The sequence below is a fragment of the Bombina bombina genome, chromosome 4 (genome assembly GCF_027579735.1).
Source record: "Bombina bombina isolate aBomBom1 chromosome 4, aBomBom1.pri, whole genome shotgun sequence".
In the NCBI taxonomy this organism is placed as follows: Eukaryota; Metazoa; Chordata; class Amphibia; order Anura; family Bombinatoridae; genus Bombina; species Bombina bombina.
Window position 1 is genome coordinate 857,974,416 of NC_069502.1, and position 18,065 is coordinate 857,992,480.

The 18,065-nt window shown below is 42.2% G+C and overlaps 2 protein-coding genes across 2 annotated transcripts in view; one reads left to right on the plus strand and one right to left on the minus strand.

Moving 5' to 3' along the window:
* The window catches only part of LOC128657309 (gastrula zinc finger protein XlCGF26.1-like), a 73,531-nt gene extending 61,923 nt beyond the window's left edge, over positions 1 to 11,608 (minus strand). Inside the window, exons 1-4 of the mRNA XM_053711601.1 lie at positions 11,576 to 11,608; positions 7,050 to 7,205; positions 4,730 to 4,837; positions 3,150 to 3,254 (exon numbers count right to left, since the gene is read on the minus strand). Coding sequence (XP_053567576.1) covers positions 3,150 to 3,254; positions 4,730 to 4,837; positions 7,050 to 7,101 — 265 coding nt within the window. The 5' untranslated portion in view covers positions 7,102 to 7,205; positions 11,576 to 11,608. The remainder of the gene's footprint in view (positions 1 to 3,149; positions 3,255 to 4,729; positions 4,838 to 7,049; positions 7,206 to 11,575) is intronic.
* Positions 11,609 to 11,668: 60 nt separating this feature from the next.
* The window catches only part of LOC128655657 (oocyte zinc finger protein XlCOF7.1-like), a 99,979-nt gene continuing 93,582 nt past the window's right edge, over positions 11,669 to 18,065 (plus strand). The window contains exons 1-2 of the mRNA XM_053709243.1: positions 11,669 to 11,763; positions 17,309 to 17,431. Of these exons, the coding sequence (XP_053565218.1) occupies positions 17,354 to 17,431 (78 nt within the window). The 5' untranslated portion in view covers positions 11,669 to 11,763; positions 17,309 to 17,353. The remainder of the gene's footprint in view (positions 11,764 to 17,308; positions 17,432 to 18,065) is intronic.

The window sequence follows — 18,065 nt, forward strand, 5'->3', positions numbered from 1 at the left end:
GTATCAAGCATGAAAAAGGGGCTGTGACCCCGAAACGTCGCTGTTTTGTATCAATAAATTGCTGAGAAGAATTTTGGAGTGCTGAGGTCTTTTTCCCTTGTTACTATATATTGTCGGGGGACTTTGCAGTGTCCTCTTGTCCTACGTACACCCCTCAACTGTTGTGCTGTTCTCTTACATATCTCACAATATATGTGCACACTCACCTGTAACCCATGTACCTCACATACAATATATGTGCACAATCACCTGTAACCCACATACCTCACATACAATATACTAGGGATGCACCGAAATTTTCGGCCGAAAATGGGCCTATCCCATTCGGGACAAAAGAGGGGCAAACCGGCCGAAAATTGCATGCTCTATATGCCCCACACCTACACTTGCTTACCGCCACTCACTGAGTCCACCCGCACATAAAATTAAGGCCGGTGCAGCTAGAGGCCTTTAAGCCATTTGGGTTAGCAACTAAATTTCCCACAATGCCACTCACGCATTAAGTCACTGCAGCACAGCCTCCTCCCTCTTTCTGCAGAATCCGCACTTCCTGAAAGGCTCCAGTGTACTGTTGGTGTGGAGGAAGTGTTGCTCCGGTTCAGCAGTTCATCTCCGTTAGAGACAACGGAGGTTTGATTTACAGCTGTGTAGTGTGGGAAGGTAGAAAGGGGTTGCTCTGTGTTAGGCTGCTGTAATTCAAACCTCTGTTGTCTCTAACGGAGCTGAACTGCTGAACCAGAGCAACTCTTCCTCCACAATATTTTTACCTTGAAGCTACAGCTGCATTCGCCGGAAACCACTCTCAGGCTCCGCATTTTCTGGAGTTTTGTACCGCCCCTCGCTCCCTGCTACTCACTGTCACCTCTGTCGCTGCGCCGCCTCATGGGACTTGTAGTCCAAATGAACCTCAACCGAGCCTCATATAACAGCCTTAGCGGCGCTGCAAACAGTCTAGGTAAGGTAGGGGATTGGTTCGCAAGTTGTGTTGTGAGTTGTAGTTCTTGTTATAGAGCTTGTATTAAAAACATAAAGGTGTCAAAGGAATCTGTTACTACAACTCCCATCACACACCGCAAGGGTAACTATTACCTCCTGCAATACAGCTGGGGAGAAACACAGAGATCACAGGTTAGTGACACATAGTCAAGTGCAGAACTCAGGGAGTCTGTAAGGGTGAGAACTGGGGGTGAGGAGAAGAGTACAAGGAGAGAGTGAGGGGGAGCATAAGGGGACCCAAGAGTACAGGGAGAGAGTGAGGGGGAACACAGGGGGAGAGACAAGGGTACAGGGAGAGAGTGAGGGGAGAGACAAGAGTACAGGGAGAGAGTAAGGGGGGAAGAGACAAGAGTGCAGGGAGAGAGTGAGGGGGGAGAGACAAGAGTGCAGGGAGAGAGTGGGGGGGAGAGACAAGAGTGCAGGGAGAGAGTGGGGGGGGATATAGTACAGAGACAAGAGTGCAGGGAGAGAGTGGGGGGGGGGATATAGTACAGGGAGAGAGTGAGGGGAGAGAGAGACAAGAGTACAGGGAGAGCGTTTTGATTTAAACAGCTTTCATTAATCAGACAGAGAATTGGTAAAGCTTACCAATCAAATGTTATCTATCTAGCCCTTACTGTTTTGCATAGATATACAAGTTATCTAGGACTATACTTAATTTGGATAACTGCTAAACAAACAAAAAAAATCTCTTAAATCTGATTCTGTTACATAGAAGTGAATGAAGAATGTATATTGATATTAAATTAATTATCAACAATATATTATTCTTCATTCAGTCATATATAACAGAACCAGATCTAACAGATTTTTATTTATATTGCTTTTTTAAGTTATTTTTCTGTCCAATTTCGGTGTGTTACTTTCAATAAAAGTGTGGTTAATGGTAATTTATTTTATTGGCTTGTAGTTTTTCATTTCAGATTCATTAAATTCAATAAAAACTCTAATATTATAATAAAATTATAGAAAAAAATATTTTAAAATCATTTTTTTTTTAAAAAGTCAGTTTCGGTTTTCGGCCAAGGGCATGCTGAATTTTCGGTTTCGGTCCAGAATTTTAATTTCGGTGCATCCCTACAATATTCAGTATGTGCACACTAATCAGTAACCCACATACCTCCCACACAATATATGTGCACACTCACCTGTATACCTACGTACCTCACACGTATATGCATAATCACCTGTAACCCATGTACCTCATACACAATATATGTGCACACTCACTAGTAAGCCACATACCTCACACACAATATATGTGCACACTCACCTGTAACCCATGTACCTCATACACAATATATGTGTACACTCACCTGTAACCCATGTACCTCATACACAATATATGTGCACACTCACTAGTAACCAACATACCTCATACACAATATATGTGCACACTCACTAGTAACCAACATACCTCATACACAATATATGTGCACTCACGTGTAACCCTACCTCATACACAATATATGTGCACACTCACTAGTAACCAACATACCTCATACACAATATATGTGCACACTCACCTGTAACCCTACCTCATACACAATATATGTGTACTCATCTGTAACCCACGTACCTCATACACAATATATGTGCACACTCACCTGTAACCCACGTACCTCACACACAATATATGTGCACACTCACCTGTAACTCACGTACCTCACACACAATATATGTGCACACTCACTAGTAACCAACATACCTCATACACAATATATGTGCACACTCACCTGTAACCCTACCTCATACACAATATATGTGTACTCACCTGTTACCCACGTACCTCATACACAATATATGTGCACACTCAGCTGTAACCCACATAGCTCATACACAACATAAATACACACTCATTTGTACCTCACACATAACCTATGTGCACACTAACCTGTAACCCACATACCTCTCACACACACACACACACAACACACTCATGCTACCTTCATCCCTCAGACACATCATACACACATTTACCTGTAAACCTGGATCCATGTGACACAACACACATGCACACTCACACGTGTAAACCATATCCATAAGACACAACATACATGCACACTTACCTGTCCTACATCCCTCCGCCACAACATATGTGCACACTCGCCTGTCTCCTATGTCCCTCAGACACAACACACGTGCACACTCACTTGGGCTAATACTGGCACTGGTTTCCACATCTGATGCTTCTTGCTGACGCCTCACACACAAATTTTCTGTTATCTCAACTTTCACTATATCAGCGTTATCCACATCTGTAAAAAATAAATCAGATTCAGTTTTATATCCCATTAACTAGTTTTATAACTTTAGCATAAAACAGTTTGTGTATTTCCCAGACAGAAAATAGCACTAAATTCACACATTCTGCTCTTTTTCCCTCTCATCCTTTTTTGACCATGATCCTCTATTTTCCAGTATAAAACTACAACATGAACTAAACAAGGGTTAAACTCACTGTATTATCTGTGCTTATAAAGCAGACAGTAAACTACAAGGGAGAGCAGTAAGTAACTGTGTGCACAGCCCCGGCAGACTCTCACGTATTACTACTCACCGGCAGGTAGGGAGAGCAGTAAGTAACTGTGTGCACAGCCCCGGCAGACTCTCACGTATTACTACTCACCGGCAGGGAGGGAGAGCAGTAAGTAACTGTGTGCACAGCCCCGGCAGACTCTCACGTATTACTACTCACCGGCAGGGAGGGAGAGCAGTAAGTAACTGTGTGCACAGCCCCGGCAGACTCTCACGTATTACTACTCACCGGCAGGGAGGGAGAGCAGTAAGTAACTGTGTGCACAGCCCCGGCAGACTCTCACGTATTACTACTCACCGGCAGGGAGGGAGAGCAGTAAGTAACTGTGTGCACAGCCCCGGCAGACTCTCACGTATTACTACTCACCGGCAGGGAGGGAGAGCAGTAAGTAACTGTGTGCACAGCCCCGGCAGACTCTCACGTATTACTACTCACCGGCAGGGAGGGAGAGCAGTAAGTAACTGTGTGCACAGCCCCGGCAGACTCTCACGTATTACTACTCACCGGCAGGGAGGGAGAGCAGTAAGTAACTGTGTGCACAGCCCCGGCAGACTCTCACGTATTACTACTCACCGGCAGGGAGGGAGAGCAGTAAGTAACTGTGTGCACAGCCCCGGCAGACTCTCACGTATTACTACTCACCGGCAGGGAGGGAGAGCAGTAAGTAACTGTGTGCACAGCCCCGGCAGACTCTCACGTATTACTACTCACCGGCAGGGAGGGAGAGCAGTAAGTAACTGTGTGCACAGCCCCGGCAGACTCTCACGTATTACTACTCACCGGCAGGGAGGGAGAGCAGTAAGTAACTGTGTGCACAGCCCCGGCAGACTCTCACGTATTACTACTCACCGGCAGGGAGGGAGAGCAGTAAGTAACTGTGTGCACAGCCCCGGCAGACTCTCACGTATTACTACTCACCGGCAGGGAGGGAGAGCAGTAAGTAACTGTGTGCACAGCCCCGGCAGACTCTCACATATTACTACTCACCGGCAGGGAGGGAGAGCAGTAAGTAACTGTGTGCACAGCCCCGGCAGACTCTCACGTATTACTACTCACCGGCAGGGAGGGAGAGCAGTAAGTAACTGTGTGCACAGCCCCGGCAGACTCTCACGTATTACTACTCACCGGCAGGGAGGGAGAGCAGTAAGTAACTGTGTGCACAGCCCCGGCAGACTCTCACGTATTACTACTCACCGGCAGGGAGGGAGCAATGTATTTCAGTCTGATGACTATTCATGTCATCTGTCTCATCCTCTTCCTTCACATTTAATAGCCCAGTGCCCGGGTTTTCCTCTAGACGCCCTGTAATTACAGCAGGGAGTTACCTGATAAAGCACGGTACAGGGTGTAACATAAACTTATATAACAGACACATTCTGATTTAGTTTTTTACACAATTAGTGAAAACCTAATCATTTAGCTATTAGTATCACACAAAAATAAATAAATCAGGAATGTGTTTGTGTCTGGAGCTCTATATGGCAGCAGTTTTCAAGAATATTATCCATTTGCAAGAGCACTAGATGGCAGCAACACTATTTCCTGCCATATAGTGCTCCACACACCTACCTAGGTATCTCTTCAACAAAGAATATCATAAGAACAAAAACATGTGATAATAGAAATAAAATGGAAACCGTTTTAAAATTGTATTCTCTGAATTAGAAAAGAAAAATATTGGGTTTCATATCCCTTAAAAGGTTAATAAGAACCAGTTATGGGTAAAAATAAAGTGTAGTTATTTTGTTTGTATGTAACTCCTTGATCTTACACTCTCTGGTAAATGACCTTACATGAGAGAGTCTATACCAGCGCAGTTGTGAGGTTTTACATGACTGATATAATAAAAGCTACACAAATAAACCTAAAGGAAGAGCTTGCTGCCTGTTTTACTTTTGTATCTGTACACACGTAACAGTTGTGGTTTGTGATATACACAATACAGGGCTAAGCAGGTGATCTAATAGAGGAGTCAGCATGCAGTAAACACGGGAGTCTGGATAGCTAATAACACTGTATGAAAATTAGTGCCATTTAAAAAGGAGGAAAGTCTGGGTCAGAACTACATAAAACTGGCAAATAGGAAGCAGCGTGGTGTGCGCAGCAGAAAGATCAGACAGACAAGCAGGATACTAGTGACAGGAAGTACCGGCTAGACACCATCACAATATTAGCAGCACCTCCAGCGCCGCACATACTTCTGCCCCAGCTACACACTGAAGAGCTGCACCATATTGTATATAATAGGTTTATGTAACCAGCGGTAACAGAATATTAGCTGCCTCAGTGCCGCACATACTTCTGCCCCAGCTACACACTGAAGAGCTGCACCATATTGTATATAATAAGTTTATGTAACCAGCGGTAACAGAATATTAGCTGCCTCAGTGCCGCACATACTTCTGCCCCAGCTACACACTGAAGAGCTGCACCATATTGTATATAATAGGTTTATGTAACCAGCGGTAACAGAATATTAGATGCCTCAGTGCCGCACATACTTCTGCCCCCAGCTACACACTGAAGAGCTGCACCATATTGTATATAATACGTTTATGTAACCAGCGGTAACAGAATATTAGATGCCTCAGTGCCGCACATACTTCTGCCCCCAGCTACACACTGAAGAGCTGCACCATATTGTATATAATACGTTTATGTAACCAGCGGTAACAGAATATTAGATGCCTCAGTGCTGCACACAGTGACGTTGTCTGTAGACGCACACAGCTAGGGTAAAAACAAACAATGCTTCTTATGTTATTACATTTATCTTTTTCTCTTGGTATCATTTGTTCAAATCATTTGTTTAAATGTAGCTCCTTCCCATGACAAAATACTTAAGTATGCTCAAAAGCGTGCACATGTCTGGAGCACTGTATGTAGTGCACACTACTCAGCCTATTTCAGTATACTCTCATGATAAACATTGCTGGCAAATATAAAGCATGTTCCTGTGCTTACCTCAGTATGCTCTCATGACAAGCACTGCTACCATAGATAAAGCATGCTCCTCAACCTACCTCAGTATGCTCTAGTGACGAGCACGGCTGCCATATATAAAGCACGCTCCTCAACCTACCTCCGTATGCTCTTGTGGCGTGCACTGCTGCCATATATAAAGCTTGCTCCTAAACCTACCTCAGTATGCTCTAATAACGAGCACTGCTGCCATATATAAAGCACGCTCCTGTGCCTACGTCAGTATGCTCTTTTAACAAGCACTGCTGCCATATATACAGCACACTCCTGTGCCTACCTCAGTATGCTCTCATGACAAGCACTGCTGCTATATATACAGCACACTCCTGTACCTACCTCAGTATGCTCTCATGACAAGCACAGCTACCATATATACAGCACACTCATGTGCCTACCTCAGTATGCTCTCATGACAAGCACTGCTACCATATATACAGCACACTCCTGTGCCTACCTCAGTATGCTCTCATGACAAGCACTGCTGCCATATATACAGAAAAACCAGGTGCTATGCATGTGACGTCCTTCTTACCTCCGTGTGCATCAGGAAGGTCTGAGGTTTGGGTCTCGGTCTTGTCAGACATTGTCTTGTTCAGCAACTGAATTTGTCAGATATTCTTATAATGTTTCTCCTTTACTGGCAAACGCAGTGACGTGTATTGTACGTGATCTTCACAGTAACAGGAGCCTACACACACACACAGAGAGAGAGAGAGAGAGAGAGAGAGAGAGAGAGAGAGAGGTCTAATGTACAGATCATTATCATAGGGAGAGATGCTGTGAATTATGGGTGACAAATACCTGTATCTGAGCGTCATACACAAACCAAGATACAACAATCACTCTACTTGGTTATAAAGGGATTACAATGAATACAACTGATTAAAGGGACACTGAACCCAATTTTTTTCTTTTGTGATTCAGATAGAGCATGCAATGTTAAGCAACTTTCTAATTTACTCCTATTATCAAATTTTCTTCAGTCTCTTGGTATCTTTATTTGAAAAGTAAGAATGTAAGTTTAGATGCCGGACCATTTTTGGTTAACAACCTGGGTTGTTCTTGCTGATTGTTGGATAAATTCACCCACCAATAAACAAGTGCTGCCCAGGGTCTGAACCAAAAATTGTCTGACTCCTTAGCTTAGATGCGTTCTTTTCAAATAAAGATAGCAAGAGAACAAAGAAAAATTGATAATAGGAGTAAATTAGAAAGTTGCTTAAAATGGCATGCTCTATCTGAATCACGAAAGAAAAAAATTGGGTTCAGTGTCCCTGAAACAAGGGACAGTGATTATCCAAAAAACTATATATATATATATATATATATATATATACATATATATATATATATATATATATATATATATATACTGCATGTATATATATATATATATATATATGTTATATATATATATATTTTATATATATATATATATATATATATATATAAAAATATATATACATACAGTATATATATATATATATATATATATATATATATATATATATATATATATATATATATATATATATATAGTTTTTTGTTTGTTTTTTGGATATATATACACACACACACATATATACACATATATATATATATACACATACACACACACACACATGAAGTGTCCTAACAATTAAATAGTTTTTGTTTATGTCACAAAATATAGATCTTTATTCCTTTCTTTACTGAGCCATTTGACACCCCTGAGTTGAAGCTTTTTCTAACCATTTGCACATTTTTATATTTACCGGTAAATATCAATTCCAGTGTCTTTCTTTTCTGTGAATTACCCACACAAATTATAAGCAGTTTTATTTATTTTTTTCATAGACAGAGCATTTACAGAAACAAGTTTGCATTAATAACCAAATATGGTAAACATTAATGCAAAAAAGTTAGAATTTTGAGTCATTTTTCTATAATGTACATCAGGGCTCAACATTTCAAGTCCTAAGCTCGCCAGGGCAAAATGTCACTCGCCGCTTCTGATCCCACCCACTACTTCACTTCCTCTTTGCATATGTTTAGCTATTGTGAAACACCTTCAGGTAATATTTTTAGCACATAGCCCAATATGTATGTCAGTGCTGCTGTAGGAGTGTACATTTTGCAAATACAATGTGCTAACTTTGCTACTTACAACACCCCACAGTGAGTAAATGTTGATTCAACTTCACTCACTAAATTTTGATCCCTAAGGTACATGATATACAAAGCACAAGAGTTGTTATTTCCTCAAGGATAGTGAATCTTTTTGGAAAGCATGTGTCCAAATTGGTGATAGTACTCCATAAAAGTATATTTCGTGCTCATACAGCTGTATACTACACTGCAGTGGGTGACACTGTGTGAATAAAATAACTAAATCTTTATTATTTCCCATCATCCTCTGCAGCACATCAGGCATTATGGTTAGTTTTGCAGCACATTGTCTAATTATTAATCCCTACACTGTAGAACTAAAACCAAAGGCTGATGAACTGCAGGTAGTATAGGAGACATTGGTGTTGTATGTATAAAACATGTTTAATTCAGCTTTATATAACTATTATCACTAATGTCCTCTACATCCCCTTTATTTGTCTCTCCCACCCGCCTCCTCCCCAGCACCTTATAAACAGCCACTTAACATTATAGAGATTCTCTCTACCTCACATAAACCACCTTTCTTATAGCACATTATGTAGCGATATACGGGACTATAGAGAGGTTCCATATATCTCAATAGCACATCACCAACACATTAAAGGCTATACAGCGGTTTCCTCTGGCTAACACACAGCACCCTGCCCAGCACCTTATATACAGGAATATAATATTATAGAGAGATTCCCTCTGATGCACACATAAAGTGCCCTCTCCAGTACCTTATATAAAGATATATAATATTATAGAGATGTTTCTCCTGACTCACACATTTACCCCCTCTCCAGTACCTTCTACATGAGCATATTAAAGAGGTTCCCTCTGACTCACATACACACAGCTACCTCCCAGTACCTTACAGATTTATAATATTATAAAGAGGTTCCCTCTGACTCACACACATATATCTTATATAAAAATATATCATTTTAAAGAGAGGCTTCTCCTGCCTCACACATATAATCCCCTCCCCAGTACCTTCTACATGGGCATATTAGAGAGGTTCTCTCTGACTTACATACACACAGCTATCTCCCAGTACCTTAAAGATTTATAATATTATAAATAGGTTCCCTTTAAAGGGACAGTCAACACCCAGGAAAACTTTATCCCATACTTTAGAACCACAAAAAAAGATGCGCCTGCACCGCATCCCTTCTTCAATACAACTAACGTTATAAGTCTAATCAGCGAAAGAACATTCAGTTTTCAGCGGTAGATATGGCCGCCTAACTCCTCCCCCCCCTTCTTTTTTTAATGAAATCCTTGTTCACAGGAGAGCTGTTCTATTTCTAATGCGCATTATAATTTAAGTCCACTCGCTATTAGAAATAGAAAGTGTCTCTGTGAACGCGGGTAAAGAATCTAGCTTAGGATTTGATTCTGATTGGTTGAAGACTTTAAGAAGAAGCCTTCTACGTAACGGTGGGGGGAGTTTGGCGGCCATATCTACCGCTGAAAACTATATGTTAATTCGAAGATTAGACACAACGTTAGTGGTATTGAAGATGGGATGCGGTGCAGGCTCATTTTTTTTTTGTGGATCTAAGGTATGGGATAAAGTTTTCCTGGGTGTTGACTGTCCCTTTAAATCACACAGATTTAGCTCCCTCCCCAGTACCTTTCATACAGATATAAAATTATTGAGTGGTTCCCTCAGACTCACACACACATCATCTTTCCCAGTTCCGTATACACAAATTTATTATATTATATGGAGGTTCTCTCTGACTCACAAACACAACCCCTCCCCAGTACTGTATATAAATATATATAAAAGAGAGGTTCCCTCTACCTCACACACACAGCCCCATCCCTAGTACCTTATATACAGATATTTAATATTAAAGAGGTTCCCTCAGACTCTCTCTCACACACAGCTAACTCCCCAGTGCCTTATATACATACATATATATAATATAGAGGTTCCATTTTACTCACAAACACAACCCCCTCCTCAGCAACTTATATACAGATTCATATTATAAAGAGGTTGCCTCTGCCTCATACACTCAGCCCCCGCCCCAATACCTTATATACAGATATATAACATTATAGATAGGTTCCCTCTGCCTCACACATAGCACCCTCCATAGTACCTTGATATATATTATAGAGAAGTCCCCTCTAACTCACTCATACACAGTTCCATCCCTCTGGCTCACTCATACACAGCTCTACCTTCAGCACTTTATGTGGGATGTACTAAAAGGAATGACAAGGGTGAATAACAAAATGGAATGACCATAGACTTTAAAGGGATGTAAAGTTACAAGTGCTATAACAACAAAACTATGAGAGATATCAAGAAGATATTTACCAGATATATTCCCTAAGTGCATTAGCATATTCTGAAAGTGAGATTATGTGGGATCATATCTAATTTCTATGGAATGACACTTTTAACTTTACCACCAATTGAAGTCTATGGGCATTTAATTTTGTCATTCCTTTTAGTACATCCCCTCACAGCCCCCTTCCCAGTACTCAATATGCAGATAAATAATTTTATAGAGGTTCCATCTTTCTCATGCACACACAGAGGCCCTCTCTAGTACCTTATATACAGATAGATAATATTATAGAGAGGTTATCTGCCTCACACACCCTGCCCGTTCTTCATTAGCTTCTATACATATATAAAATATTATAGGTTTCCCATACACACAGTACTATGTACCTTATATAAAATATATAATATGATAGAGAGGTTCCAATTGACTCACACACACAGACCTCTCCCCAGTTCCTTATATACAGATACTGTATATATAATAGAGAAGTTTCTTTGCCTCATACACACACACAGCCAGAATATAATATTATAGAGATATTCTCATTGCCTTACACACAAACATCTACGCATTTCACACAGATGAATAATATTATAAAGAGGTTGCCTCGCACCTCCTTCCAGTACCGTATCTTCGAATAGCAGCTAGATCCCCTGCATCTAAAGGACCGGTGAACTCACTCACGTGACTGCAGTGACATCATCAGTCCTTTCGCCGGACTGGATCTAGCCGCTACCAGGAGTGATAACTAACGTTAACCGCTTAAGGGTGAGAGGAGAGCTGTGGGTGCAGAGAGAGGGGGTAAGAGGACAAGGAGGGTGCAGAGAGAGGGGGTAAGAGGACAAGGAGGGTGCTTTGTGCGAGATAGAAGGGATCTTAGAGTCTATACGGGCTAGAGTGTGAGATAGAAGAGGCCGCAAGTCTGCAGTTTCTGGGGTGTGAGAGAGGGTGGCTTAGAGTCTACAGAGGCAGGGTGTGAGACAGGGGGGGACTTGTAGTCTACAGGGGCTGGTTTGTGAGACAGAGGGGGGCTGCGAATCTACATGGACTGGGGTGTGAGAATGGGGGGCTTAGAATCTACAGAGGCTGGATGTGAAACAGAGGGGTGCTTATAGTCTACATGAGCTGGTTTGTGAGACAGGGGGAGTCTTGTGACAGGTGTGAGAGGGGTCGTGGGGTAAGAACCTGTACAGGGGCTGGGCTGTAAGACAGAGGTAGCTGAGAACCTGTACAGGGACTGGGGTGTGAAAGAGAGGAGGCTGACAGTTTATACAGAGACTGGGATTTGAGGAGGTCTAAGTGTCTGTACAGGGGCTGGAGTGTGAGACAGAGGGGGCTAAGTACCTGTGCAGGGGCTGTGGTGTGAGACACGGATGCTGAGGGTCTCTACAGGGTCTGGGGTGTAAGACGGGGCTTACGTTTGAGACAGAGGGGGATGAGAATCTGTACAGGGATTGGGGTGTGTGAGAGAGAGGGCTGAGAGTCTATACAGGGACTGGGATGTGAGGGGTGCTGAGCGTCTAAGATCCTATACAGGGGCTTAGGTGTGAGGCAGAGGGGGACTGAGAACCAATACAGGGACTAGTGTGTGTGAGAGCGAGAGGTCTGTGAGTCAAGTCAAGAATACTTTATTAGCATGACATTATTACATGTGTTGCCAAAGTAATATGTGAGTCTCTACAGCAGCTGAGGTGTGAGAGGGCCTGGCAATCTGTACAGGGGCTTGGGTGGAAGATGGAAGGGGGCTGAAAGTTTATACAGGGGCTGGGTGTGATTAGTGCTGAGGGTCTGTACAGGAGCTAGGGTGTGAGATGGAGGGGGGCTGAGAGTGTGTAGGGCTCGGGTGTGAGACAGAGCGGAGGGCTGAGAGTCTGTACAGGGGCTGGGGTATGAGGGGTCTGAGAGTCCGGGTGTGAGACAGGGTGTGAGACAGGGGGATGAGAACTTGCACAGGGGCTTAGGTGTGAGGCAGAGGAGGATTGAGATCCAGTACAGGACTGGGCTGTGAGAGAGAGAGGGGGGCTGAGAGTCTTGTACATGGTATGAGGTGTGGGACAGAGGGGGCTGAAAGCCTGTACAAGGGATGGGGTGTAAGACAGATGGGACTGAGATCTTGTCCAGGGGCTTAGGTGTAAGGTAGAGGAGGACTAAGAACCAGTACAGGACCGGGGCTTGTGTGAGAGAGGGGGGCTGGGAGTAGGGTTGCCATCTCGGCCATGTTTTCCTAGACACTTATGAGTTACACATGCTGCAGGGTAATGAGGACAGAACATGTATTGTACTGTCCATCAGCAATATTAATGGCCGAGGTGGCAACCCTAGCTGAGAGTCTTGTATGAGGTGTGGGACATAGGGTTGCCAGCCATCCCTTAAAATACAGAACACTTATAAGTTACACATGCTGCAGGGTTTGCAGGGAGGAATATGAATAGTGCTGTCCAGAAACACAATACATGTTCCTCACTGCACACCCTGCAGCATGTGTAACTCATAAGTGTCCAGGAAAACATGGCTGAGGTTGCTAGTGGGACAGAGGGGGCTGAAAGCCTGTACAAGGAGTGGGATGTGATGTGAGACAGAGGGGGCTGTGAGACAGAGGGGATTGAGATCTTGTACAGGGTTTTAGGTGTGAGGCAGAGGAGGACTGAGAACCAGTACAGGACTGGGGTGCATGAGAAAGAGGGTCTGAGAATCTGTACAGAGGCTGGGATATGAGAAATATGGGGACTGAGAGTCTATACAGGGGCTTAGGTTTGAGGCAGAGGGTGACTGAGAACCAGTACAGGGACTGGGTTTGAGAGAAAGTGATAGGCTAAGAACCTGTACAGGGGCTGAGGTTTGAGACAGATGGAGCTGAGAGACTGTATAAGGGCTGGAGTTTGAGACCGATGGGAGAGCTGAGAGTCTGTACAGGGGCTGGGGTGAGAGACAGAGGAGGCTGAGAGTCTACACAGGGGCTGGGGTGTGAGAAGGAGGGGCTTAGGTGTGAGGCAGAGGGGGACTGAGAACCTGTACCGGGGCTGGGGTGTGAGAGGCTAATAACCTGTACAGGGGCTGAGGTGTGAGACAGAGGGGGCTGAGAGTCTGCACAAGGGCTGGAGTGTGAGACAGATGTGAGGGCTGAGAGTCTATAGAGAAGCTAGAGTATGAGAAAGAGGATGCTGAGAGTCTACACAGGAACTGAGTGAAACACAGGGGGCTGATAACTTGCACAGGGGCTTAGGTGTGAGGCAGAGGAGGACTGAGAACCAGTACAGTACAGGACTGGGCTGTGAGAGAGAGGGGGGGGGGGCTGAGAGTCTTGTACAGGGTATGAGGTGTGGGATAGAGGGGTCTGAAAGCCTGTGGAAGGGATGGTATGTGAGACAGAGGGGACAGAGAGTCTGCACAGGGACCGGGCTGTGAGACAGAGGGGACTAAGATTGTGTACTGGGGCTTAGGTGTGAGGCAGAGGGAGGCTGAGAACCAGTACAGGACTTGTGTGTGAAGAGAGAGGGGGCAGAGAGTCTGCACAGGGACTGGGCTGTGAGACAGAGGGGACTGAGATGGTGTACAGGGGCTTAGGTGTGAGGCAGAGGGAGGCTGAGAACCAGTACAAGACTTGTGTGTGAAGAGAGAGAGGTCTGAGTCTGTACAGAGTCTGAGGTGTAAGGGGGCTGATATTCTGTACAGGGGCTGCGGTGTGAGGGGGCTGAGTGTCTATACAGGAATGGGGTGTGAGAGAGGGGCTGAGAGTATGTACAAGGGCTGATGTTTGAGGCAAAGGGGGCTGAGAGTCTGCAGGGACTGGGGTGTGAGGGGGGCTGATACAATGTGCAAGCTGTATTTGAGGGAGTGAGGACTTGAGGAAGTGCAGTCTTTGTGTTAGGGTGATGGGTACAAGTCTGACCTGTTTATAATAATTGTATATTTATCACTTTTATATGTGATGGGGTCACTCTAAGTCAGTCTGCATGGTTGCCCCATACAGGATGTGACATAACTGGGAAAAAGTTTGTTAAAAAATATGTTTCTTATTGCTATTATATGATGTTATTACTGTGGCTGTAATTGACCATTTATGACTATCTTAATGGTGTTCATAGAGGTGAAAAGTGAGGTGTCACATGAAGCCATTTAACTGAATATGAAGTTCGAATCAAATCCCAGAGTAATACAATATATATAATTAAATGAAGCACAGCTGTTCAGAGGGTAGTAGGTATAATGACCGGTCTTACAGCACATGTTGTCAGGGTATCTGTGAGTAACATGAAATAAACTACAGATATACCACATGATTTGATATTCTATTTTAGTTAATATCAAATTTGACATGAATTGTGTGGTCTATAGCCATAAGAGACCAACCCCCCTTTTTCCTGATTAACAGAACATCTGAGAACAGAGGAATTGCTTTCAAAGATTTCCTGCCTAAGGTGTGAAGTTAAAGTTCCTATCAAATCATAAGCCAGAATGTCCCAATTATCCATTTCAAAGAAGGCCTGGGTAAAGAATTTTTCCTTATCTAAAAAAAACAGACGGTCCGTCTATAGGAATACGGGAATACACAAACATTATCAAAATATAGGGCTCATACCATCTAGGTTTAAATTAGCCCCTGCAGAGTTTCCCATACGCAGCTCCCAGACGAGCTGGCGTTTCAAGTAAGAAATGGCAGGGGGAATAAACAGAGCGACATGTTTAACCCTATGAGTGCTGAAAGAAATTAAATCCTGATTTTAAAAATAGAAGTTAGAAATTCATCTATATGAACTGTATAATTCTCAAAAATGTAACTGATACTCAGACTGTATAAATATCTATAAATAAAGTATATAATAGTATAAAGTATATTTCCATTGGATCTAAGAGATGCTTTTCAGATTTGTAATAAATTAAATGAATAACTGCATTAGTATGTATACATGCTTGACTCATTTCAAAATAACAGCATCTGTTTCTTTATTTTTCAGACAACAAAATGTCCTATGAATATTGATCATAAACATGAATATATGCACTCAATAATTATTAGAAATGTGAAATGTGCTGTATTTATTTAAGATGCAATATAATGCCAGGATGTTAAATAAAATGATTCTGTGAAGAGCCAAATAATTTACAGTATAATTGCTTACTAGTATGATACTGGACGTATGTTCATCTTTGGACTCTATAAATACATGCTAAGTTATATTGGATGAGGCAGATATATGACCAGACAGGTTTATTAATATAAACATTTTGATAAACATTTTATAGGTTAGATAATTGAACTGCAGCAATATTTACATGAAAATGTTTGTCTTTGTCTGCTGCCCCGATGGCTTAAATCCAGTATTACAGCCAAAAGGCATTTGGCTGTTGAAAATGAAATTTCTCAGTAGCCAGTCAGAGAAAAGCACGTATCCAAATCTATCGAATGATTAAGAAGTGAGTAGGAGTTTTGTCTCAGACAAAAAACTCCCTGCACAGAGAGAGAATGATCTTGGTGACTATTTTGCAATCCTGCTGGCTGGCTGTTTGCTTAATTTTTGACTGATAACTTTGCTGCCTTGGAACACAGTCACTATAAGCAAAACTGGGCTACATTTTTAGTATCCATATTGCAATGCCTTTATTCATATGAGGTGAAACAAGAGGTTCTGGAAGCTGAAATATTGATTTGTTTATTTGGGTAAAGTATAAGAAACTGCTAAGTAATTCATATTTGCTGCTATATAGATATATTTTAGGATTTACCTTATTGTAGAGAAATAAGAATTTATTTAATCTCAGATAAATTGGCATATAAACTGGCTGTTTGCATTAAGAATATATATAGCTTCTGGTGTTTTAATTAGAGTTATATAGAACCATTTGTGGGCTAAGTAGCTTAATTATATTGGTCTGGAAGATTAACAAACCATACCTTGGTATCTCATTGTGATATTTTAATGCAACTCTGATTTGGGAGATTATTGTGAATAAGGTAATTTGTAAAGGTATATTTTTATGATCTTTGTATAGAATATTGTAACAGTTTAAGCTTGTATAGTTTAATTCATAATCTGGTTTTCTATAAATATAATTCAATGTGTTTATAACTTTAACTAATATAACAAATTTAGGAATTTATATTAATTTTAATTGTTTTGTATATGCATTTTATTGGGGGTTTGTTTTAAAGAATAATTATTAAATAAATTGTATTATAACCCGGCCATATACTGACAATGTAGTAGAGCAAATACTTACTAGATTGTGCATAAGTGAAATAAATATGTTTAATATCACATAATCATCTCTTTACCATAATAAAAATACAGGAAGAGATCTGATTATTTCTGATCTCTCACGTTGGCGTCTTTCTTTCTTCTCGCAGGTGTCACATTTATAGCATCTGACTCAGTAACTGACAAAGGACAAGATGAACAAATACAGAAAGCAGATAGCAGAGCAGTTCTTGAGTCATGCCCTGGGCATCATCTGCCTGCTGACCGGAGAGGTGAGAGCTGCTGGGTAATGTCATGTGACACTGGTCCTATTTATTGTACCGCTTCTGATACACCAGACCTATCTTACTAACCATAACTTCAGTTTACCCAGACCATCTCACTAACCCTAACTTCATCTTACCCAGACTCTCACTTACCATATCTTCACCCCACCAAGACCATCTCACTAACTCTAACTTCAGCTCACCCAGACCGTCTCACTAACCCAAACTTCAGTTCACCCAGACCATCTCACTAACCCTAACTTCAGCTCACCCAGACCATCTCACTAACCCTAACTTCAGCTCACCCAGATCATCTCACTAACCCTAACTTCAGCTCACCCAGATCATCTCACTAACCCTAACTTCAGCTCACCCAGATCATCTCACTAACCCTAACTTCAGCTCACCCAGATCATCTCACTAACCCTAACTTCAGCTCACCCAGATCATCTCACTAACCCTAACTTCAGCTCACCCAGATCATCTCACTAACCCTAACTTCAGCTCACCCAGATCATCTCACTAACCCTAACTTCAGCTCACCCAGATCATCTCACTAACCCTAACTTCAGCTCACCCAGATCATCTCACTAACCCTAACTTCAGCTCACCCAGATCATCTCACTAACCCTAACTTCAG